General features: G+C 44.7%; 1 protein-coding gene across 21 annotated transcripts in view; it reads left to right on the top strand.

Annotated features, from left to right (window-relative positions):
* Window positions 1-26,101, top strand: part of LDB3 (LIM domain binding 3) — a 151,135-nt gene that overhangs the window by 110,137 nt on the left and 14,897 nt on the right. For 7 of the 21 annotated variants that reach the window (XM_060274980.2, XM_060274979.2, XM_088670169.1 and 4 more), the window contains 5 exons: window positions 7,155-7,190; window positions 9,550-9,756; window positions 16,219-16,389; window positions 18,933-18,980; window positions 21,320-21,459. In XM_060274980.2, coding sequence (XP_060130963.1) covers window positions 7,155-7,190; window positions 9,550-9,756; window positions 16,219-16,389; window positions 18,933-18,980; window positions 21,320-21,459 — 602 coding nt within the window. The remainder of the gene's footprint in view (window positions 1-7,154; window positions 7,191-9,549; window positions 9,757-16,218; window positions 16,390-18,932; window positions 18,981-21,319; window positions 21,460-26,101) is intronic. The other 14 variants (XM_088670170.1, XM_035137317.3, XM_035137320.3 and 11 more) reach the window with 9 other exon arrangements.

The following is a 26,101-nucleotide window of genomic DNA, read 5'->3' as shown; positions in this document are numbered from 1 at the left end:
CAGGCCCGGCTCTAGGTGCAGTCCCGGTGGCGTGGGGCGCCGGGCCGGCAGGGGGGGCGCTGTGCGGCGAAGCTGTGCTACACGCTGCAAGGGCAGGGGCGCCGGAGCGATCTCAGTGCCAGGGCGCCCGACCTGCTCGAGACGGCCCTGCCCCTGGGTGCCTCATTTTTCTCCCATTGTGCTTTTTTTAAATCCCCCACACCTTGCCTTTTCTGTAGGGAAAATTAAATATGATAGTTTCACAGTTGCATTTCAAATCACCCCCCCTCTCCCTCTCGCATTCTTGCTAGTTACAAGTCCCAGTTGTAGCCATGACGGTTAAGCAAGGCTTCTCACCCACCCAAGGAGGGTCTCTGCCTTCTCAGTTCCTAGAACAAGGCAGGGGGGGGGCTTGCTGCCATTCTCACCGCTAAAGCAGAAGGAAAGGGGGAAATGTTAGCTGAGGGGGAGGTGAGGAAAGGAAGAGGGGTGGCAGAGGTGGGGGGAGGTCAAGGCAATGGGGGGGGACACCACACACAGTGTGATTTGCCCATGGCCCTTCACCCCCTTAGGACCAGCCCTGGTTGTGCTGACTGTCGCTGAGAGAAAAGGCTTTCTGAGAAAACCCCAGTGAGGACACCATGGACGCTTCAGGTGTATGCTTCTGAATCGCAAGCTCAATTGTGGGCTGAGGGCGCAAGGTGTTTAGGAAGATGGTGCTGCTTTGGTGTGTAAAGACTACCTTGCAAACATCCCACAGGAGAGGAAACGCTTGCAACTTTTGATCTAAAAGTATACAGAAAAGGCAATTGCTTCCACAGAGACAAATAGTGCAGCTTTGGTAGTTCTTACCAAGAGGAGGGATTAGAGCTATCAGGATCAAGCCAGACATCTCTACAACTCTATACCAAGTCTTTATTGGATTCTGGATCAGAGTCCTGGGATGAGAGTTCAGGTACTTTCCTACATTGTTAATTTTGCTTCCTGGTTGGGCCAATGGAAGAGGCTTCCACGAGGATTGTTTCTGTGCCGTGTTGAAGCTTTCAAGATTGAAAGCCAAACCCATTTCTCTTTAACGCATCCCGCGGGCCAAAGCAAACCATTCAGGGTATACCTACACTATGAACTTAATTTCTAAACCAGTTTCGCCACCGTGGCTTCCCACCCCATTCCAAAAGAATCCTGGGAACTGTCAATTGCTGGCCATGTTGAGATCTCTCTGTTCTCAGAACTAGAGTTCCCTAGGGAGATGACTCTTGAGCCACTTTTAATCTGTCTACAGATGTACCCTCGTTATTGGCCTGCATCAAGCCAGTGCTTTCATTTGCCTTAACATTATATTCAGGGCTGTGTAAGTTCTTCATTTTGTGCAAATGCAGAAAGGGCACCAAATTTTATACAGAGTATCAAATTAACTGTCCTGAGAACTTTGGCCTTCATTTTATTTTCCCCCCTAAAAAGGCAATTTTGTGGCTCATGTGAGGATAAGTTTGGGCTTGTTTTTTAATTTTTTTAAGTGTGGGAAATGCCTGGTAAAATATCAAATCAAAGAGGGGGGGAAATGGGGCTACTTAGTGCCTCCCATTGTCAAGAATCGGATCCTATAAAGCTTTTAGACCCTGCATTCTCTATGACTGATTATGAAAATAAGCAAAATACTGAAGAAGTGTATCTGAAGTAGTGTGCATGCACACGAAAGCTCATACCAATAAAAAACTTAGTTAGTCTCTAAGGTGCTACTGGTATGGATTGCAGCCTTCCATTTTTCTTGGAGCAAAAATTCCAGCAATCTTGGAGTAGAATTTTAATTTTAGAAAACAACTAGTAATAAAGAGCACACAGCCCTGACTAAATTAATTAATGCTGCAGAAATGAATCTCTGGCACTGACTTGAGCTGACTGGCTTTCCTTATCGCTGGCTGTTAGCACGTGAGTTTATAGTAGTTTTCTGCCACACTGTTTGTTTTGTTTCCGATGTAGCATTTTGTTGTCTTTCCATCTGCACTAACCACAATGCCTTCTGACAAAAGGCGGCTTTCCTATGTTCGCCATGCAAGCTACCGGTAACATTGTGGCAAAGTATATGTTGTTCATTTTGGCAAGCGCTGCTTCTGTTTCTTAACTTTTCGTACCTGAGGGGAAAGGGCGACTTTTCTGCCCCCCTGCCCTGATCTCGACATTACGCAAAGTAAGGTGGCAAAATGAAACAGGGGTGTTCTGTTTTCTACCAGTTACTGGCTGCAGTTGAACCGTCCACCATTTGCCCGTCTCATTTTGCCTGAGGTTCTGCCCATCAGAACAGTGGTGGGTAACCCTTCAAAGTCTGAAAGATGCATTCTCCCAGTCTCTCCTGGGGTGCTGCCTATCAGAGGGGCCAGATGCACAACTGTGTGGAGCACGAAGAAATGTGACGCCTTTGTACACCCACACAAAAGCCAGAAGTTTCTACATTTGCGTGTGTGCATCGCCCCACTCCTTACCCAAGCAAGCAAGATCAGTTGCAGCCAATGACATATTTTAGCTAGATGGGGGGCGGAAAGAGGGAATGGGGCAGGGTCATTGAGGGAGGGTGCTGTGCCTGAGGAGGAAGATGTCCTAGGGAGAGTCCCAAAGATTGGATACAGAGCCCTGGGTGGCCACATTTTGCCCTGGCCCTGAGATAATGCCACAACTGTGTAGAACGAGTCCCATTCTGCACATATAACAGCAAGCTAATTGTTGCTTCTAATGAAATAAAACCATACTGTCCGAAGCATTCTCTCTCTCCTGTACCAATCTTAATAATGTAATATCTGACTACCAGGCTCAGAAGTTTTTCACTAATTTCACTAGGGATTGCTTGGCCCATTATATTCACTTAACACAAGACTAGGTATCATTATCCCCAAACATCATCTAAAGTCTTGTTTGTAGTCTTTGACTGGATCTAGACACATCAAAGAAGTGTTTCGGTTAAATGCGTTGTCACAGTGTTATAATGCATATACAATGCATATAAAACGCTTTTTCTTTACCAATCTAGCTGAGTTCTTTGTCATGATAAAGAGCCAAAATTTGGGGGGGGGGAGCAGTGCATAATCAATCAGAAAATAGATGGCAGTAGCAAGTAGATCAACTGCAGCCAAATGGCCTGGTTCTCATATGCTTGATTGTTCAGCACTTGAACACCGTTGGCTGAATGTGTGAACAAACTATTGAAAAGCACTGTGGTTGAGGTGACATGGAAGGTCTGCCTGTAGTGATTAGTTTTTAATGGCATACAGTATTTGCTTATGCAAGTCATCCCGTGGTGCTCTCTAACCATCAAGTGATGAACACGCATGTGTGAACTGGCCCTTGATATCTGCACCAGAAAGCACCAGAAAGCACTTACAGCTCGGTAGCTGGGTTTATAGTCAGTAATTTTTTTCCTTCCCTTCAACCGTCTAATATATCCCATTGCTAACACATCAAGAAAGAGTAACATGTAATGTTTAAAAACAAAATAGAATAGAGAATTGTTCGTTGAGATCTGCACTTGCTAATTCCTTTTGTCACAACTTTGAATATTTTCCTTTTCTTCTGCTTTGCTGTAAGAGACTGTATTTTCCCCCTGCATTGTTTCATGCCATTCTCTCTCATTTTAAATTTCACAACTCCCCTGCCGTCATCATTCAGTAGCTCCTTTGATACAGACACTTAAAAGAACAATTTCTGTAAGATTCACTTTTCCCCCACTACAAGATGCTGGTTGCCAATGAATGAATGTTGCCACTCAAATAACTGGCCATCTTTATCATCCTGTCAGGTGGTGTAGAGAATCATGCCACTCACCTACCTTTCCAGCTTTAAGTGCAAAAGAGAAGAAAAAAAAAATCCTTACTATTTCTCAGGATGATACAGACAACTACCATAAGGAACAAAGTTTGCTAAGTGATAAATTATCGTTTGTATTTGCTCATCATCTTGCAGTGGGCAAAGCTGGTATGTAAACAGAGGACCAGTTTACTGAGTGCACTTGTTAAACAGTTGTCTGTCCTCGGTCACACCTATTTTATTGATCTCCTCCAGTTAGATGCACATGGACCTGGGTATCTTTGTCACTGCAGCCACCACAAAGGGTTGAGGAACCTGACATTCTGACAGTCACAGAAAGGACTGAGATCCAACAAAGCCTTCCACTGAAAGAAGGGGACGATTTTCACTGATCCCACACTGTTCCAGGAGGGTCCCAGACCCCGCAACCCTACAAAACAGCCTTTCAGGGGGGCTGTAGGGGGAAGGAGGAATCAGCCAAAATGGCCGCCCCTCTTCTCCCAGCAGGGATACCCTGTAAGCAAAATTCTGCTCACAGGATCTCTGGGCCCAAGCTTAAACATCAAAGCCACACATACATAGTGGAAGGCTGAAAATCAAGTTGGAATTTGTCACCATTCAGACTAGTTCCATAAGGATCTTGTTACACGGCGATGCCAAAAATTGCATTGGAACAGGGGCAACAGATATGTAAAACAAATTCACCTTTAGGCTAGCATAGCCTACAATGATTCCCACCCCTCGGTGCCTTTTCCATAATTTTAGAGGCCTAATGCTGCTAGAAGCCTAATCTTTGGTCTTGTCTTTGATCTGGATCATTTGCTTTATGTTGCTGTAAATTTGGCTACGTTGGAAAGAAACTGCTTCAGATTTCCTCGCACCCCCAAGCTGAATGGGTGTGGACGTTTATCTTTAAAATGTTTTTGCATGCCCTTTGGTTCTTGGTATATTATTTTAACACTTCTTTTCATTCACAGACTGCTTTGTCTAACATACACACTCACACACCACCGGGCCTGGCTGCTGTTCTATATGTAACCTTGCAAGTGGATTGATAATTTGGGCTTGCCCATACAGATTTTATGTGGTATATCATAGCTGCATAACAAGGCATAGGCAACTTTGGTCAGAATTTCTTATTCCCAACTTGAAGTCCAGGGCTGGTTGATACATCTGTGCTGAACACAAATCTCACTACCTCTGGACTGGCCAGTTTCAGAGGATATACAGATGAAAGGATTGGTGTAGCCAAAGTACTGCTGTTTCCGTATTTGTAATGCCCCTGCTTCAATGGAAAATACGTAATGCTTGCAGGTGGCACATGGGCTAATTTGGGAACTCCATTCTCATGCTTCAAAATGAAGAATGCATAGCATAGCTAGCTCATGGGCATACAGTAGTGACCATCTTCTCATAGTAATAGATCATCTCAATGGTAATAGATTGGTGGGATATTGTCAGGTGTGTAGCTCCCCTGTGTTTGATATCACGAGTCAGAGCTCCTAAAGAAATACTTTAACAAAGCAAGAAGGATCCTCAATTCTGGAGAGATCCAAAGATGTAAACTGCTGCCCCTACGCAATTATTCCAAGAACTGGAAACCAAGCTGAGAGTAGGACGTCAGTGGCAATTAGTACACAATTGGGCATAAATCACTCTGAAATCTGTATGGAGTCTCTCAACTATTAGGTGTTTCACAAAAGATGGGCGTTTGGGAGGAATGTAATACTATACCCCCCAGTAATTGGGTGCCACCGCAATGGCTCAGTAATTTATTTAGGTCAGTGTATTGGTAGAGCATGGGGTTTACTGGGGTGTATTTAAAAATAAATAAACGAGAAAATGGCAGGCAGTCTATTTTTTTTAAAAAAAGGATTGACAGTTCTCAAAACTAAAGATGTAAATGCATATGTCTATTTATCCTACTGTATATCTGCAAAGCACCTGATTTATAAACACTTAAGTGACCAAGAACATAAGTACATCACAAACAGGAAACCGAAGTTTCTCTTTAGCTGCTCCCATAACAGTAGTGGTATTTCATTGCTGCTGATTAAATGTCCACAGCCTCCAGATTTTGCTGGGCTGCCACTCCTGTCAACCCCAGCCAGCAGGGCCAGCAGTCAGGAATGATAAGAGTTGTAATCCAGCAACATCTGGAGAGCCACAGGTTCCCCACGTATTATTTAGATTAGCCATACATGTATTGCAGCTAGGAACAGAGCAAAACATCATTCAGGGGGAGAAATTCATTCAGCTTGCATTTGGATGCATACCTATAACTAGTTTGCACTTCCTGAACCAAGTTGCAGCTGTCCCTCGAGATCTACACTTCTCAGAATGCATATATCAGCGAAAATAACATTCCAAGCCGCATTGTGGTAGGGGAAGTTCCTTGCCAAAATGTGTATATTAGGCAAATTTGTGTACAAAGACTGCACATATTAGAAGAAATGCATATGAAAATGCGTATTTTTTTTATGTAGGCTTTAAAGAAACACTTGCAAATGGGTGCAGAAGTGGGGCAAACTGAACCTAAAGTTGGGAAACTGAGAGAAACTGAAATTGACAAATTTGCCCATCCCTAATTGCAAGCAGGCACTATCTTCTATGAGGCATTCTGTTCTATGAGAGAAGGGCGGGGGAACTCCTCTTCTAAGATGATGCCTGCCACCTGGATTTGTATTAAAATAATTTACAGCCTTTGAAAGGAAAGGAAAAAATGTTTCCCACTTAATGGGGGGGCATCTTTTGAATTGATTGATTGAATGATTAATCAATTGGTTGATTAATTATCGACTAAGCCTTGCAGTATGCAGACCTACCTGACAGTAAACCCCACTGATCACAAGGTCGTACTTTTCTGCAAACATGCAGAGAATGCAAACATTTCAACCCTAATTCTTACTCTAGACAGAATACTCTGGCAATAGATATCCAGTGGGTTCCCTTAACTAGCTTATGGGGTGCTTATGCCTAGTTCTCACTGAAATTTAAATCCATTAAATTTTCAGCTACCACTGCAGATGGGGGCTTGTGGGGCTGAATGTTCTTTCATACAACCTGCCCCCTCCTCCCCAAAGAAATCCTCAACCCTCCACATAGAAAACTAGCCTGTCAGAAAGAAGGCTCAGCTAGATTAGACCCCTTCTCCTTGCAATCTAGCTTTCTAAGTGCATGGATTTACTAATATTTGTACAGAGAGACGTTGAATTGTCGGAGCTCCCAGCTCCCTTGCAGTCTGAAGTGGGGCAGTCCAGATGCTTTGCGAACTGCTGGAGCCACTTGTGCAACATCTACCTTTCAGCATAATTCAATAGTTCTCCCACCACAAGAACAATCATGAATTGTATTCATACTATATCCCCCTCCTTCCACAGTGGCAAGGAAAATGTTGCTGGATCTCCTGAAAACAGGTAATGTGCTTTTGTAGACTTGACTCCCCTGTTTATTACAGATGCTTCCCCTTGGACACAGAATGGTCACACCCAGCAAATAGTTACCGTATATGCCTTTAAATCCTGATCCTGCTCATCAGTGGGTTGAAGCCCTCTTAACGTTATCCTAGATTAGGGGTTATTTGATTTATGAACTGTTTGAACAGATTAGAATACAGTACATGTTTATAGTTGATAAAAAGAGGTGTCTGCACCTGCACCTGTGAAACTGTCCTCTAGATTGGTTTCAATCAGAATAGATGTTAACCTTTCAAATGTAAATCCACTGGAATTATGCACCATTTTATTTAAAAGTGTTTTTAGTTACATTTCCTCCCCTAAAACTTTCTGGTCAAGTAACAGAATGGTTCTTCTCTTGTGCTTTCATTCTAAATTCCTCCTCCGAAATTTCACAGCTGAATTAGGAGGGGGACACGTAATAGGGCTGTTTGCAAGTCACACCCATTTCCCTGTTTATATTATTTATTTTGTTCTATACAGCAGATGTTACCGCTGGAATATGGTTGGTTCAGCTATCACTGTGCAGCTGGCCTGCGTTCACCATGCATCTCCTCCATTCATGACTCCTTGTTTTGCTTTATAACTTAAATCTCTTGCTTTTCAGTATTTGGGCCTCCCATTTTACCTGACAGTTAAAGAAAGTTATAACAAGTTTCTAGATTTCTCAGTTCTCTGAAGACACTCCTAGGCTGTGGGTTGGATCCATAAGTGCATCTCTGCAAGCAAGGGGCGTCTTCAACTCATGGAAGTTCTGTTTTAACACCTTGCACAAGACAATTAAAACCAAATCCACACACACACACACACACACACACACACACACACACACACATGCTTTTTATTAATTTTCTTAATAGACAAACATAAACAGTGAAGTCACCAAATTAATAAAATGACAATTGCAAACAAAAAGATATATTAAAAACAAACAAACAAAATACCAAAAACATACATACAGCTACAAATCCATACATTCTTACGTACAGATTTATGTCACCATATTCTTTAATCCTAATTCCTTTTCTTCTCCAATAGACTTCCATCTTCCTTTAAGCAGGTCTATTTTATCTATTTGTTAAACTGCTCCTTTTATCCTTTCTTACTGTCTACTATTTTCCACATACTATACTAATAATCCATATTGTGGTTTGCAAAAATTAATCAAAGCAAATCCAAGTTTTTACTTGGGGACACTGGTTTTTTCTTACATAATCTCTCTAGAATCCCCATTCCTTTTGGAATTTTTGGTAAGTTTTTGCCTTAATCACATCCGTCATTTTTGCCAACTCGAGATATTCAAATAGCTTATCCTGCCATTTCTTTTTAGTTGGTGCTATTTCACTTTTCCAATTCCTAGCTATTACGTAATATCCCAGCTGCCATTGTGGCACATAAAAATATTCTCTCTTTTTTTGTTTGGTATATCCAAATCCACATCCCCCCCCCTGTTTGCACAATAAATTGTCCAGGAGTTTACACAACTTCATGAGCAAGTGGAAGCATGAGAACTGCTATAGAATCTACCCATTTAAGCACTCTTAGACAAGGGATTGTAAAACAAAGCTAGTGGTTATTTTCTTTTCCCACCAGTAGAATGTATTTACCATGGAAATATGGCATATTTTCAGATGTTTTTGAATCTGACAAAAATGTCAGAAAAACCGCACTCTTCATTATGAAATCCAGGAGTTTCATTTGGGCACCTAATATTATATATTGGCATATTATTATTATTATTATTATTATTATTATTATTATTAATTTTACTATGTTTCCATTTTAAGGAGCAACTCGTTGAGCTCTCTTTCACAAAAGCCTTTGAAATTCGGAGGACCTTTATGGGAATAGAGCTGGGCGGGTTGTATCCCTGAAGGCTCTTCTTTAACACATGGGAAATAGTGACCCTGAGGCAGCTCTACTCCCATGCAACTAGTTCTGCATAAAAAACTAGTGGCCCCAAATGAGGCTGTGGGTCCACATCAAAAGTTGCATCCTGTCATTCCAGCGGGACCTGGATGACCAGTGCAATATGGTTGTTCGCTGAGATGCACACTGCATCCGCATTGCCTGCACACACGACAATCTGCTTCTGTGTGCACCTCCTCCCTGCTACATGAGAGCTTTACAACGGGATGCAAAAACGTTTCAAAGCATTGCATCCCGCGGTAGATTTACATAGCGGCCATGTAGATCTATGTCCTTTAAATGCCAGCTCCTTGTTTGGCCTGATTCCAGATCCTCCCCTCCCCTCCCCTGCCAAGGCCTTGGTTGTTCTTGAAGTAGGAGATGATGCACCCTTGTAATCTCTGTTGCCCAGCACTGCAGGTACTGCTCACGATGCACAGTATGCGACGTCAAGTGTTTGGCATTGCCCTAAGTCTTGCAGCACAGATGCCAACACTGACAGAGCTGGAGCAATGGCCTCCAAAGGGTCCGTGAGATTTGGGACTGGTACAAGTCAGAGGGAAGCCAGCTGCCACAGTGCTGGCCAGACAGTCCCTCGTGCTTCCTCCAGTAACCAAAGGTACACTGCACCATGCAACTCCCATGACTGACCTGGTTTGGATCTTTGCTTTGGGTTTTGTAATAACCTCTTCTAACTTCTAATGGAACATTCCAATATTTAAAGACTCTCTATACAGTCTACACCAGGCCAACCCCAAACTTCGGCCCTCCAGATGTTTTGGACTACAGTTCCCATCATCCCTGACCACTGGTCCTGTTAGCTAGGGATCATGGGAGTTGTAGGCCAAAACATCTGGAGGGCCACAGTTTGGGGATACCTGGTCTACACAAACACACACACACTGTATTTAATATGAGACGTTTAATATTACATCTTACCTCACTGTTAGATAATTGTCTGCAATACAGTCATACCTCGGTTTAAGTACGCTTTGGTTTGATTATTTTCAGTTTAAGTACTCCATAGACCCGTCTGGAATGGATTAATCCACTTTCCATTACTTTCAATGGGAAAGTTCGCTTCAGGTTAAGTACGCTTCAGTTTAAGTATGGACTTTTACACTCATAATTCAGGTTAAGTACGCTTCAGGTTAAGTACAGACTTCCAGAACCAATTGTGTACTTAAACCGAGGTACCACTGTTAAATGATTACAGCAGCTTAACGTCTCCAGATTATTGCACAATAACTGCAGCTGTCACTTATAAAGGGACTAGTTACAGGTAGGTAGCCGTGTTGGTCTGACGTAGTTGAAACAAAATAAAAAAATTCCTTCCAGCAGCACCTTAAGGACCAAGTAAGTTTTTATTTTGGTATGAGCTTCTTCAGATACACTGAATCTGAATAAAGGGAATTTGCCCAAACTAATTCTGCTTTAAGAAAAACACAATTCCACAGGTATGTGTTGGCCCAGACTTTGTAAATATGCTCACAGAGGTTGCTAGCCTACAGTTGTTTTACTAGCCTGCTGTAGTCTGGCAGAGAAGGGGTGGGCAGCAGCACCCCTCCTCCTGAGCTTGGGGTTCCCTCCTCCTGCAATCTGCTCAGAGGGGCACAGCACTCAGCTTCTCTTCCGCTAGCTTACTCTCTCGTCGGCATGCAGTTTCTTGTAATCCTCAGTTACAAGGTGCATGCTTAAAAAGAGGCTGTGTTAGCCACAGAGAGAAATTAGGTCCAGAATCGGAGCTCCCGCGTGAGATTTCCCCCATTCACTTTAGTGGAGGGCACCGTTTCATTTGTGCGAAGGGATGCACAATCAAATTTCTTCACTGAAATGAATAGAGTTCCCATGACTGGGAACCAGGTGTGTGTTACCATTCCCACACTTGCAAGAAATTACTGGATTCAAGTAAAGAAAAAAAAATCTCTCCATCAGTGTTGGCTAATATGTGGTACTCCAAATATTGCTGGGCTACAGTTCCCTTTATCCTGATCATTGGCTAATCCTGGCTGTGGCTAATGGGAGTTGGAACCCACTACAGCTAGAGAGCCACAGGTTAGCCACCCCTGGAGAAATAGCAATTTATTTAATCAAATGATTGCCTAAATTGCTTGCACATCCGTATTTAGTCAAGTTGCAATTTGTTTTAGTTCAAGCTTCTTGGTACTTGTGCTTTGGAGTAAATCCCACTAAAATTAGTGGGGCCTCCAAGGAACTGAACTGTAAAGATTGAACTGAACTGTAAAGATCAAAAACAATTTCCATATTAGTTTCCAAACGATGTGCATTTCAGTCCAAGTTCAATACACAGCTTGCAACTTTTACCAGGTTTAGATTTTTACTTGAGAACTAGGCGCAAGTATACATTTGTGCATTTCCTAACAGAGAATAACCACAGATGTCCATCATGTGTTCTTTTGCAAGACTACACATGATGACTAGTCATTATTCTCCATATTACCAGTGTGTTCCCTACTTGGTGCTTAAAAGCTTCAGTGTGGGTTTTGTGTGTTCTAAACACAGTTTTTAAAACATTTTCACCATCTTAACGTGTGCTGGACTGTGCAACGTTGTATGAGAAGGCACTGAGCCTGCCGACAAGGTGTGTGTGTGTGTCTGTATTTTCACCTGTATGGCGCTGTCCTGCTATGTGTTGTATGTTAAGAAACTTGGATTTCCTCTGAAGTTCCCATTGTAACTATGGGATTTAATAAAAGCTGGTGGAATAGGAAGAACGATCAAAGAGGATTTGGCTGGTTCACACATACATGGGCTTTACACTACGTCTCACCACTTGTTTCCGCAACACTCGATGGCTTGCAGTTGACCCTGTGAATGGATTCCAACAAACAGTAAGAAGAGCCTGCTGGATCAGGCCAATGGCCCATCTAGTCCAGCATCCTGTTCTCACAGTGGCCAACCAGCTGCCTTTGGAAAACCCACAAGCAGGATATGAGCCCAGTAACATTCCCCCCCCCCCACCATTTCAGGCTACTCGTATTGAGAAGCGTCACTGCCTCCAGCTGTGGACTATCGTGTTGGAAGGAAGGTTTTGTGTTTTTGAATGTTCATTCTGCATGTTAGCTCTGAGATGGTTCATTCACACACGTAGGTCATCCATTCATGTTGCCGTTATCGCCACAATTGATGTTGCATGTATGAACCAGCCAATCTACAGGCAGCAGCTAACATGAAAACATCCAATGGCGCCCAATGTAAGGTTTTGTTGTGCAACTGTCACATAATATAATAGCAGGCTGCTTTTGAAGGCCAGTACAAATGTTTGGGTCTGTTGTGAGGTATAAGATATTATTTTTTTGCATAGTGTTCTGTATAGTATCTTATGGCTCATATGAATTCTGGTACATCAGTAATCATTCTAAAACCACATGAAGGGCTGTCAAAACAGCATTTCCACACTGTTTTATATATGTTGATAACTTACTGATGATCCTGATAGCGTTTTTCAAAGCTCAACAAGGTATAGAGTTTGAATTCTGTCCTGGGCTGTGAACAGCATTCTGCCCATATGTGGGCACTTAGAATCCAGATAGGATCCACAAAACATCTGTGCCCTGCATCTCTAAAACTTTTGTTAAGAATGGCATGGTGTACATTTGACATACAAATACTGGGTAAGAGAGAGGAATTGTCCTTTGTGTGAAACAGGGAAAGGAGAGTTGGTAAATAACTTGATTTTTTTTCCCTGCAGCTTTTTTTGTTCACCTTCGCTGGAACACACTCCTGCAATTAATAAATGTTTACATAAAGTAATCATTTGATACAGCTAACTAGTATAGAAACGAAGCCAATGTCTATGCTTAGCCAATTTATATTTCATTCAGAGAGTGTTGTAATCTCTAGGAATGATATCTCAACACCTTTAAAACTCTTGAAGTCTCTTAAAACGAAACAAAAACCCATTTTCCTCCCTTTTTCTCTTCTTTCTCCTCTCTATCTCTGTCCCCCCTCCTTTTTCTTCCAACTCCTCATTTTTTATTGTTTATTCCCCCCCCAAAAAAAATAGCCCTTCAAGACTAATCATTTTGGTTAAGTGGAACCAACTGCTCTAAACCACCTTAGTTTATCGTCATTGTTTGCCCTCATGATCATTTAACTATGACTTGGTTTGCATAAGTTTACTATCATATAATGCTGATCAAGGAAGCTGGGATTTGTGGTCCTATAACATTTGTAGGGTCACAGGTTCCCCATCCCTGGTAGATGTGTTTAGACACAACTGATGCCCGTGATGTTGTTACACCCAATTGTTTGGCTTATATACTTTTGTATTTTCCATGCAAAACAGTAAGATGGAGGAGCAACTCCTGTTATTTTAGGGGGGCACCCATAACATCTGTGAAGCAGAATATAATTTGTGGTGCTTTAGAATAGTGGGTTTTTGGTGGGCAGAACAACTTGGAGGGGAGCCGAACCCTGAAATATCTGTGAACAGGCAAAAACACACACTAGTGATTCAAACCAGAAAAGGTTGCATAAGATACATCGGGGTAGCTTTCAATAGGAAGATCAGTAATGGCAGACAAGGAAACTGGGCCGTTGACTAGGTTCTAGAGCTAGCAAACAGGCAGGATGAGCAAGTCAACGGACCACTAATTGGATTTTTGTACCTTCAGAAAACCATGTTTCTGTCAAAGTTCAGGAGAACCTGCTCATATCTCCTCAGGTTCTCTCAGGGCTTAAACAATCATTAGAACACTGCGAAAGGAACTCTGTGGATCTGTTGTCGCAAATGCTGCTTATTAATGGCACTCCTGTAATCTAGATTGTGGGGAAGCGGTCAGATCCTGGCACAGGAGTGTTTTTGCTGGTCATGAGCTGAACAAGGCCAGGTCCCGATGCCAGTACAAGGGCACACGTGATCATTTTGCCAGGATCCTGATCGCCGATGTTGGAGTTTGATGCGGTACACCACAGCACTATGCAACCGGACAGTGAGAACTGAATCAGGAAAATCACGTGGTGAAGTACTTGTTAGGCTATACACCATTCGGACTGCAGGTGGAGAATCACATTTAAGTGCTCACCCATCCCCATATAACATTAAAACTCCCTGCATATAGAAAACAAGTTTGTCGGGAGATGGCTGGGATAGAACCCTTCATGGTGCCATAACGTAAGCAATGAGTGCAGTTCCACAAAGGGAGACCACCATGTGCGAACTCTGCCTCTTGAAGGGTGTTTGCTAGTGGAGGAAGTCTGCATAGGTTGCAAAGTTCTGCTGAGGGAAAGGGGGCTTCCGTTTTACATCACAGGGCTCGTTCACACAATTCTCCATGCAATTATATATGCACATTCACAACTATGTAGACTTAAGAAAGATTCGTGTGAACTGGTTGATACACGTATGAAGCAGTAACCAACTCAGTGAAAGCCCAAGTGGGGGAAAGGTACGTAGGGCCTATATCCAGGCCCGGCGCTACCATTAAGGCGAGCTAGGCCATCGCCTAGAGCGCCAACGTGGAGGGGGCGCTGCGCTGGCCAGCGTGCTGCCCGCCGCCCGCCGTGCCCAGAAGAGAGAGCGAGTGCTCCGGCAGCGTCTTCCCTCTCCGCCAGCACGATGATATGCCGGGGCTGCAGGCAGGCAGGAGAGTGCCTGCCGCGGCGCCCAAAAGCTATGAGCTGCAACAGGCACTCGCGGGGCCACGGCAGGAGAGCGAGCGGGAGATGAGGGGCGCGGCGCTGGAGCAGCCGCCCTGGGGAGGGTCATGCCTTCCGCTTCTGGGTCTCCTGAGCTCACTGCCTTGGCGGCTTGCTCCTCCTCCGCGCTCCACCTCCTTGAATGGGGCCGGGGGGCTCCGTGAGGCCCCGGCTGCACTGCGCGCCCAGAGTATGGTGCCACCGACATCCGCCTGCACCGGGACGGCGCCGTCTCCGCCTGCGGTGAGTTCGGCGTGGCCGGTGAGTGGGGCACGAGCCAGGTGGCATTAAGGAGCCAGGCCGAACAACCCACAAGGGCGGCTGCGGGGTTGGAGCGAGGGCTTCTGTGTCCTGCAGTCCCGTAGGAGGAGGCCGCCGGCGGTGTCATGCGGCTCCCCAGCTCGCTGCGCTCGCTGGGGCGCCCCTGGGAGACCGGTGCCCTGTGTTTGATATATGATTGTTCGGGGGGGGCGCCAGAAGGTGATCTTGCCTAGGGCGCAAAAACCCCTAGTACCGGCCCTGCCTATATCCACCTGGCAACGCCTGTATCTGTCTATGTTTGTATTGGGGTTGGGAGCAGAGGTGAGGGAAGGAAGAGTTTTTGAATTTGCTCCAGCTCTAACCTATCTGTGCATATGGAAGTGCCCCCCCTTGCACATGTTAGCTGCTTTCAACAGCTTGCTAAAGTTTTGTGCTCCATGTTTCCTCCCAAACAGGGGCGCCAACTATAGGGGGGGAAAGGTGCTTCAGCCCCCTCAATATTTTTGGACAGGGGGCCGAGCAATATGGGGGGGCTGCCACCACCCCCCGCCTCCAATGGGCAAGTGCTGGCTCACCAGGTGAGGGGCACCGAGGGCTATTTTTGCCCTCTGTGCTCCTTGCCACCGATGGGCTGGCCTGCTGGGTGGGGGTGGGACAGGTCACATGACACCCGGCCCCCTCGATGTGGGGGGCAACAAGTCAGTGCCCCTGCTCCCAAGAGCTCGTGTAGCCAGGCCTGCAAGGATGCAGAATTGGCGTTGGCCCCAGAAAACCCTTTTGGTGATCCCGTCCCCGATATCGTCTCTGCGTTTTTCCCAGCAAAGGTGGCTGCTGATCTGTCCCATGTGCACCGCCCAGTTCACACTAACCTTTTTTTGCCCCCATGCTGAAATTCGGCTATGGGACCCAGTCCAACGAGAACGCCGAATCATTTCACCTCAGCTCTAACTGTGGCCGAAGCTTAACAAGCATCCTCAATTCACGGCTGTGTTTTTTTTAAGTCGTGCTTCAAAATTACCTGACCGTAATTTTGCTCGCCTCTCTGTATGTATGTACCTTTCGGGCCCAAGTAAAACAAGTCTTGGCTTTGTTAAAAGGAAAAAATAGCCTGCAGCTTTTAAAGATGCAACCTTGTTTTATCCAATTTAACTTTGATCAGTACCCCTGTTGAGCATGCGCCAGTGTCTACCAGCTGCGCCCCTTCTGCTGTGTCGCCTGCTTCAGCCAGTCAGCCCTCTGCTGCCGCTCACAGTGCCGCTCATCAGATGACCCTGTCGTCCGCCTCGGCCACTTCCATGGGGCACGACTCCATCTCGTCTTCTTGCCAAAGGTAATAATACTTTGTGCCTGTTTGCTTCACCTGTTGGCTTTGATGTGTGTAACGTGGTTGGGAAGAGAATGAGGGGAGGAGTGGGGGAAGAGAGGAAGAAAACGAAACGTTATCTTGGAGGATACTGGGTGTGGGTGTGGGTGTGTGGAGATAACTATTTACCTAGTTATCTGTAATATTTATGAAGTGCTTAAATCAAAGAGCATTCTGAGCAGAGTACGTAATGAAACCGTAGATGAAACGCATTTAAAATCCACAAAACAGATTAAAAATATATACCTAGAACGATCATTTAAAAAAAAACACGGATAAAATCCGTGAAACGAAAACAGGTAACTAAATTATATGTCTGTTTAGGACTGGCCTCGTTGGCTTGGCATAGACATTTCTGTGGGCAAGGAAAAATTATTTGAAAGCAATTTAGATCCAGAACAACAAAACAAATCGGAGGGGCTTTAAACTCTTTCTCCCCCAAGTTCAGCAGATGCTGTGGAAACACAGAGCTGATGAAAATAAGTGGGCACTGACCCATTAAGTAACCAGAGTTGTGTAAAAGTGGAATATAAGTGTAATAAATCCATTTGGGATAGAGATAGAGATAGAGTAGAGATAGAGACTTCAGTGTTATCTGCTTTCAAGGTGGATAACTCAAATAACAGCAATTGGTGAGGTATGAGGGATATATTGCAAGGCAGTTCCAGCAAGAAATTGTTAATTTAAAAGCAGCTGGTGCCTACGAGGACTGTGAGTGTGTGTGCTTTGCCCTATAGCCCTGGCAAAGTGATAGTGCTCAAGTCGGGTTCACAGCAAACCTAAGAGAGAAGAGTTGTAGCTCAGTAGCACAGCATCTGCCTTGCAGGAAGAAGGCCTCAGATTCATTCCATAAGTGGGGTTCAATATGTCTCCTGTCTGAAACCCTGGAGAGCTGCTGCCAGTCAGTGTAGACAAAACTGAGCTAGATGGACAAATGGCCTGACTCAGTAGGAAGCAGCTCCTATCCTAAGCATGAAACACCATCCCACACACAGCATTTCCCTTCCACCTGCTGTATCAAGCAAGACTTCAGCTGGGTCTGGCCACAAATGGGAAAACAATGTACTCGCCAGGTGGGAGGTGCAGGAGAAGAACTGACCATGTTGTTTTCACCACAAGCACATTTTGAGTCTGGATGGAAAAGAAGCTGTCTCACGCCACACACCAAAGTACTACTTTCTAATAAAGTTCTCCTGTCCTGTTGATCTCACACCTGACATCTGGATCCTGCTCCCCTGTTGCACAGTCAGGGAACAGCCATGATATGTCCTGAGCTATAAGAGCAATGCTTCACAAACATTGGTTTCCAGCTGTTTTGGACTACAGGTGAAACTCGGAAAATTAGAATATCATCAAAAAGTGCATTTATTTCAATAATGCAACTTATTTTTTTAATTTTTCTTTCAATTTTTACAAATGCTTTCTTTTGGAAATTCCACAGTAATAAAACAAATAGTTACAATAATACAAAAATAAACATCACTATTACATTTCATTAATTCCATTCCATTTATAATTGACCCGCCTAACGACAAATAATTACAATTACAACAAATAAAGGCTTGACATACCTTGCTTTGCATGCCATGCATCTATCTCGTATATTGGTTTCACCTTTTAAGTTGCGTTACTGAAATAAATGCACTTTTCGACGATATTCTAATTTTCCGAGTTACACCTGTACAGTTCCCATCATCCCTTGTCCTGCTAGCTAAGGATGGTGGGAGTTGTAGTCCAAAAACAACTAGAGACCCAAGTTTGGGGAACACGGCATTCGAGTGTTTCAGAGGGCCAAATAACGGCACTGTACCAGCTAGGCTAGGGCCTTTCTCTAGTTGAATCATTCATGATCATTCTAACCCCTAGTCTTAACCCCACATGTGCTCTTTTTTCCCTTGTAATGTCAGGTGTTCAGACATAGTAACAAAGCAATACTTTTGTCCTCTGACATTTACTGAAAGTTGATACTTAACAGCAGTGCTTTTTTCTGGGGGTACGCAAGGGTACGCATACCCCTAAACATTTTGTGAATCTTTGTACTTTTGTCCATTTACTGTATTTATTTCCCCCGATTTGAACTATAATATAAAATGGCGATTTTATTGAGTCAAAATGAGAGTGCCCCATAACATTTATTTATTTATTTATTTGGGGGGAGCACTGCTTAACAGTCCTGAAACAGAAAAGTGAAAACACCCATATGGGCTAATAAGCAATTTGCTTTAAACGCAAGGCTTATTTGGATTTCCTGAGATTGAGTGTACTAAATGGGTTTTGACTCAACATCTGTTAAACATACTCCTGTGGAAAGGGAATCATGAATTTAAGAGACTTTAATCTTTCTTTTTTTCCCATATTGACATCCTTAACAAACCTTGCGCTTATGTTTTTTTACCTGGAAACCATGCACAGTCAGACTTGCCCAGTTCTCTCAGATTATTCCAAATTTCGAACCTATTTTCCATTGCATTAAAAAAAAACGCACCAACTTTTGTCTTTTTTTTTTTTAGCGTCAGTCACCATTCTTCTACTTCCATCACCTGCCAGTCCAAAAAGAGGTATAAAGTGCGCCTTTGTGCAGATGCTAATCAATTAGTGTGCTGCTTTCCGTTTGCCAGTTGATGGTTAGCAAAGCATTAATCTAAATAATTTTCTCATTCTCAGCAGTGGTTTTCCTTTTCTCTGACAACTAATAGTTTCCAAACGTACATGCTGCCTGAACCTGCTGCAATCTGCCGCAGATGTAATCACAGTTGCTTTCAGTGTTGCTGAGCTGTTCTTTGAAACTGTCACCAGTATCTAAACTGTTCTCTTTTTTAAAAAAAAACAAAAAACAAAAAAACCTCATCAACGTTTTAACTTTCTCCAGCAGAAATGCCAACTGATATCTTCCTACAGCTGACCTAACTTTGCTGAAAACCTTTTATATTAATGAAGCAGTGGGCTTCTCTCTCTCTCTCTCTCTCTCTCTTTCAGGAGCCTTTTCGTCACTGCAAATTCTAATCTGCATTCCTATTTTGGCTGTATTGCTGGATGTTATCCTTTTTATTACATATGAATTGTGATGCTGGGAGTTTTTGTCTTTGTATAACACCATTTTTCTCCCTTTTTAATTTCCTTGAGGAAATGTACATTTCCTATAGAAACAGTACAGTCGTACCTTGGAAGTCGAATGGAATCCGTTCCGGAAGACCGTTCGACTTCCAAAACGTTTGGAAACCAAAGTGCGGCTTCTGATTGGCTGCAGGAAGCTGTGGAAGCCCCATCGGACATTTGGTTTTAAAAATAGTTCGTAAACCGGAACAGTCACTTCTGGGTTTGCGACGCTCAGGAGCCAAAACATTTGGGATCTAAGCTGTTCGACTTCCAAGGTGCGACTGTACACTGTGACCTAATTTATTACACTAAAAAAAATTGTAAGCAATATATAACACCCCTTACAGCTAGACGGCTCTGAGGATGGTTTTTTAAAAAATGAGCCTACTTACCTGTGTAGAGGTTACGGTAGGTTGTGTAACAAACTGCCCTTTTGACCCCTGTCTGGACAACTAAATGGCCCTGGCATTGACTACAGAAGCTGCCCACCTTTATTTCATACTAAGTGCAATATCTTGTTAGTTGTTGATCTGAAGTCTGTCAGGTACTGCTTCCGATCGAGTTGCCATCCCCCACTCCCCAGTGCAAAAAGAGAGGATAGCCTTGAGGTCTCTTGGTCAGAAACATCCTTTACTTCCACTCTGAAAGGGAACTGCCAATGTCTTCAATCTGATCAGCGTGCAACTGTAGCAGGTTGTAGCCTGACATTCCCTGACCAAACTGCTGGAGTGGGGTGCAGCCTAAATGGTCTCGGCCCAGTATACCCGAAGGAGAGTCTCCACCCGACATCATTCAGCCTGGACACTGTGGTCCAGCTCCGAGGGCCTTCTGGCAGTTCCCTCACTGCGAGAAGTGAGGTTGCACGGAACCAAGCAGAGGGCCTTCTTGGTAGTGGCGCCCACCCTGTGGAACGCCCTCCTATCAGATGTCAAGGAAATAAACAACTATCTGACTTTTAGATGAAATCTAAAAGCAGCCCTGTTTAAGGAAGTTTTTAATGTTTGATGTTTTGCCGTGCTTTTAATAATTTGTTGGGAGCCTCCCAGAGCAGCTGGGAAAACCCAGCCAGATGGGCAGGGTATAAACTATTATTTTATTATTATTATTATTATTTGACACCAGGAAGGAGATGGCTACTCTAGATCTTCCTTGGTGGCTCACTGTTCCCACTGAAATGAGTTCAGTTGAAATGGCTCTCCCCTCCACTTTAAGAAACGCTCTTGTAACTACTTTAAATCACCATCTCCCATATGCACCATACGTGACATTCCCAAGTCAGTGAACCGGCAAGAATAGTCCCAAGGCAAGCTCAGTGGGTAGAGCATGAGACTCTCGGGGTTATGGGTTCGAGACCCACATTGGGCAAAAGATTCCTGCATTGCAGGGGTTGGACTAGATGACTGTTTGGGTCCCTTCCAACTCTACGATTCTATGAAATGCACCCCACCTTTACCCATCTTCCCTGGAATCTGAAGCAATGAACCATTTCCCCATTGAAATCTCACCTTTTTCTATGAGGCTAACTATATTTAGCACCCCTAAGAGTTCTCCGATGTAATGTTTTGCAGATGTACTAAGAGCAACCTAATGCCTCTCCTTTATTAAATATGTTTTCAACCCAGCCTTTTAAAACACCAGCATTAGAAGTACATGCTGGCTAATCTCTCCATCCTTGCCTCTGAACTTTCTGGTAGGTTCTCACAACGTTCTATGGAAGCCACCATTCAACAGATGCTTAATCGGTCTTAATCCTGTGGTAATGTATATGCATGAATTGCTCACAGCTTTGCTTTGGTTTTAGAGGCCCAGGCCAATCTTACACATCAGCTCCAGCTTCCCACAGCCCTGCTCCTTACCCAGGCTACAGCGAAGCCCCGGCTCCTGCCTCAAAGCCCAGAGTTGTCACTACTGCCAGCATCAGGCCTTCGGTCTATCAGCCAGGTAAGGAGACTTCGGACTGCTAACACAAAAGAGGCTGCCTTTTGCTACATCAGATGCTACCGAGCAGTGTTTCCCAAACTTGGGTCTCCAGCTGTTTTCAGACTACAACTCCCATCATCCCTAGCTCGCAGGACTAGTGGTCAGGGATGATGGGAATTGTAGTCTAAAACCAACTAGAGACCCAAGTTTGAGAAACACTGGTAGAGCGCTTGCTTAGAAGGTGTTATCAACATAGTGAGTCAGGTCCTTGACTGGTCCACAACTCACATTTTCTGTGATTTTTGTTTACTATTACTACCTGCTGCCATTCTACCGATGCAGTCATGGTCATTTACAGTTTAGAACAATGGCAGATAAGCATGGTATAAAAGTGGGGGGGGGGTGAGGAAAATAAGAACATTCAGTACAAATTCATACAACATGTTTCAAAACTGGTGAAATGACCAGGTTCACTGAGGCAGACAGCTCTGGGAAGGAAGGAAGGAGCCAAAATGGCAATTGCTCTGAGCCAAGCCAATGGAATGGGCCTTGTTTTTGGCTCTCCTTTGGAAGCCGACAGGTGAAATGGTTTTTGTTTTATTAAGTATTTTGCATTCCCATTTTCAGTGCTATTTTTCTAGAAAAAGAGGTTCCGGAACTCACCACGAACACGTGCCTCATTCTCTTAGAAAGGCAATGGCACCCACCCGAGAGGTGCCCTTCTCATTTTCTAATGTTCTGTTGTGAACTGCCCTGGGATCTTTGGGTGAAGGGTGGTATACAAATGTAATACAGTGGTACCTCGGGTTAAGAACTTAATTCGTTCTGTAGGTCCGTTCTTAACCTGAAACTGTTCTTAACCTGAGGTACCGCTTTAGCTAATAGGGCCTCCCGCTGCCGTGCGATTTCTGTTCTCATCCTGAAGCCAAGTTCTTAACCCGAGGTACTATTTTTGGGTTAGCGGAGTCTGTAACCTGAAGCATCTGTAACCTGAAGTGTCTGTAACCCGAGGTACCACTGTATATTATTATTATTATTATTATTATTATTATTATTATTATTATTATCATTATCATTATCATTATTATCATTATTATCATTATTATCATTATTATCATCATCATCATCATCTTTGATTATCCCTGGTCAGGATCTCAGAAAGAAAAGCCAGAGAATGCTGCTGTTGCCTTGAGGAGTTTCCTCACCCCCTGGAGGTCCTGCTCACATCCCTCTAGTCCTTCACTCTCCCCCCCCCCATTTTTGTGCCTACAGGACATCCGTTTCACTAATAGAGACAGCCAGTGATTAGAGTGAAGAATGGCGGGGAGACCCAGGTTCAAATCCCACTCCACCACACTGCGAATTGCGCAAACATGGGCCAGTCACGTTCTAGTAGTATAACCTACCTCACATCAAGGGCGTACCCACCACGGGGCAAGTTAGGGCAGCTGCCCTACTCTAGAAGCAGGGCTGGTGGGCAGAGGCGGAGCACAGCCCGGCGGAGCGCGAGTTCGCCATTCCCGCCGTGCCGCGCCGCACCCTCCCTCTAGCTCCCCGGCGCGCCCTCAGGCAAGGCCAAGCGCGGTGGGGAACCAGGGAGCGCGGCGCGGTGGGCGGGAACGCCGAACTCGCGCTCCACTGGGCTGGGCTCCGCCTCCGCCCACCAGCCCTGCTTCTAGGGAGGGGCACAGCCCGGCGGAGCGCGAGTTCGCCGTTCCCGCCCGCCGCGCTGCGCCCTCCCTCCAGCTCCCCGTTGCGCCCTCTGGCAAGGCCAAGCGCGGCGGGGAACCAGAGAGTGCGGCGCGGCGGGCGGGAACGCTGAACTCGCGCTCCGCTGGGCTGGGCTCCGCCTCTGCCCACCAGCCCTGCTTCTAGGGAGGGGCACAGCCCGGCGGAGCGCGAGTTCGCCGTTCCCGCCCGCCGCGCTGCGCCCTCCCTCCAGCTCCCCGTCGCGCCCTCTGGCAAGGCCAAGCACGGCAGGGAACCAGAGAGCGCGGCGCGGCGGGCGGGAACGCTGAACTCGCGCTCCGCTGGGCTGGGCTCCGCCTCCGCCCACCAGCCCTGCTTCTAGGGAGGGGCACAGCCCGGCGGAGCGCGAGTTCGCCGTTCCCGCCCACTTTGTGGCCCCTCCCATTGCCCCCCCCCTAGTTTTGATCCTGGGTATGCCCATGCCTCACATGGTTGTGGTGAGGATAAATGTGAAGGCCACCTTGAGCTCCATGAAAGGAAGAGGGGGGGTACATGAAAATAACATAAAAATAGCAGCTTTACAGGCAACAGCTGAAAATCTGCCTTTAAATATAAATGCTCCTACGCTTTACTTCAAATGATTGCCGGGGCTCCTTGGTGGTATCGAATTGCCATTAAGAATTCTTACATAGCTTAGCAGTCGTTTGATGTCCTTTGGTTTACTTTAAAATAAAACAAGACACCCTCAGCATGCTTTTGGGAACCTAATCACTTTTTCAGAAATCTGTCGTAGGATTGCAGGTTGCTGTTTCCGAATCCAGTCACAAGGTGGCAGGATGCCCTAGTTCTTTTTCATAATTTTGTCAGAGCGCTGAGCAATCTACAGGCTGACTGCTATTTCAACTCCCAGGCAGTAGGACTGGAGCAGATTCAGATGTCAGGAATGGGCCTGACATGCTGTCAGAAAGAGGTGACAGTCCCTTTCAGCCCTTTCCCCGGAGGTGGGTCGCTGACTGTCAGGAAAGACAAGCAACTCCACTGTATCGCAAGCCGCTTCTTGGAAGAATTTCGAGAAGCTGCTGGCAATACAGTGTGAGAAGCTGCCAGGAAAAGGAAGGGAGGATCCCATAAGCCTTTGCACTTGTTTGAACGGGCTCCGATTGCAGATGTGCAGGCGGTCTCGTTCCATGGGTAGCTATGCGTATTTCTGGCCAGGCTGAACTTGATACTTAAAACAAAAATAACTCTGGAGTCATTTTGAAATGAGCTTGTGTGTCATCCCCCCCCTATTGTCTGTCTTGTTAATAGCATACACCCCAACATTTCTGAAGAAGAATTTGGGACATACACACTCCGACTAGTCCTTTGCCACCATACCGTTCACATCCTTGCACCCCCCAAAATCCCCTGCCAAAGCTTTGCCAATTCAAGAGTGTGCATGCCCCCGCCACTGCACAAAACCACATACTGCCGCACACCCGCCACTGTGGCCACAAACACATGAGGAAGGCCACAGCGGCGTACTTCTGGAAGTGGCGCTCTATTTCAGGAAGCAGCGGCCCACCTTGTGCGTGTGTGCCGGCTGGCAGCGGCAAAGTATGGAGCCAAAACACATGTCTTTTGGTTCCGCACTCTTTTGGTCCCTCTTGGCTGAAATGCCAGGACACTCTGGGATTGAATCAGAAGCCAGGGTGGCTTCTGTAATTCCAGGATGTACCAGTAAAAAGGGGACAGTTGGAGGGCCTGTAACAAGAGAGTTAGATTTTTAGATAGTGTTTTAGCAGTTACATTTAAGTTACTGTGTTTTTATTGTTGTTAATGTGCCGTGCTTTAACCTGCCTTAGGGTTGTGGATCAAAAGAGGGTGCGCTAGAACCTGAAATAATAAATAATAATAATAATAATAATAATAATAATAATAATAATAATAAATAGGATAGGATAGGATGAACCTCACTTAAGGCCCTAGGTGGGGATCATATTTTAAAGTGTTCTCTTACCTATTTATTTTTAAAACCTCATTGAAAGCAGAAAGCTAGGACAATCGGGATCACGTTGGGCTAGAACCTTTCTCACTTCCTTGCTAGCTTTTTATTTATAGGGTATTTTTCCTTACCGGGGGGGGGGCATTAAAAATGGCATTCCCTCACCTGCAGCCTAAATATAGTCCGTTCCAGCCATCCTGTCACATGTATAATTCAAACTGACTTTTCTGCAGGGGGGGGGGATTTGACACGAGGGCACTTGAAATTACAGTAAGCAGCGCTGCGCTAACACTGCCCTTACATGTGAGAGGACAGTACCATCCAAGTACCCCCATGTCTGAAATGCTTTGAAGTGAGAGAATTTGAAAGTAAATTAGATGTGTAAAAAAGAAAAGAAAAACCACCCAACCTATTTTGAAGTTCTCAGCAAACTTACCTGGGAGTGGATAAAAGAAAAGAAAAGAAAAATATTTAAGCCAAAAAATCCACTTACCTGTGAGTAAGTCCTGTTGAACACAGTTGGCTTACTTCTGACTAAACTTTCTGAGGGGTTGCATTGTATAATCAGAGTGTAGGAGATCCTTCTTCAAGGATAGATATAGATTAGATAGATAGATAGATAGATAGATAGATAGATAGATAGATAGATAGATAGATAGATAGATAGATAGATAGATAGATACAGTAGATGATAGATAGACTGATTGATTGATTGATCGATAGATGATAGAGATAGATAGCTAGATAGCTAGATAGCTAGATAGCTAGATAGCTAGATAGCTAGATAGCTAGATAGCTAGATAGCTAGATAGATAGATAGATAGATAGATAGATAGATAGAGATAGATGCAGCTAAAGTGGAATGGGTCTAAAGGAAGGTCTGCTATGCAAGAGCACTTCATACAGGAATGTGTTCCTTACAAGTCCTTGTGTAGCCAAGTTTAGGCTGCTGGGCCTTGGAATGCTCAGAGAACAAAGGCATTTGTCATA

The sequence above is a fragment of the Zootoca vivipara genome, chromosome 5 (genome assembly GCF_965207765.1).
Source record: "Zootoca vivipara chromosome 5, rZooViv2.hap1.1, whole genome shotgun sequence".
NCBI classification, from domain to species: domain Eukaryota; kingdom Metazoa; phylum Chordata; class Lepidosauria; order Squamata; family Lacertidae; genus Zootoca; species Zootoca vivipara.
Note: the sequence above shows the minus strand (reverse complement) of the source record. Positions and strands in the feature narration are given on the sequence as shown.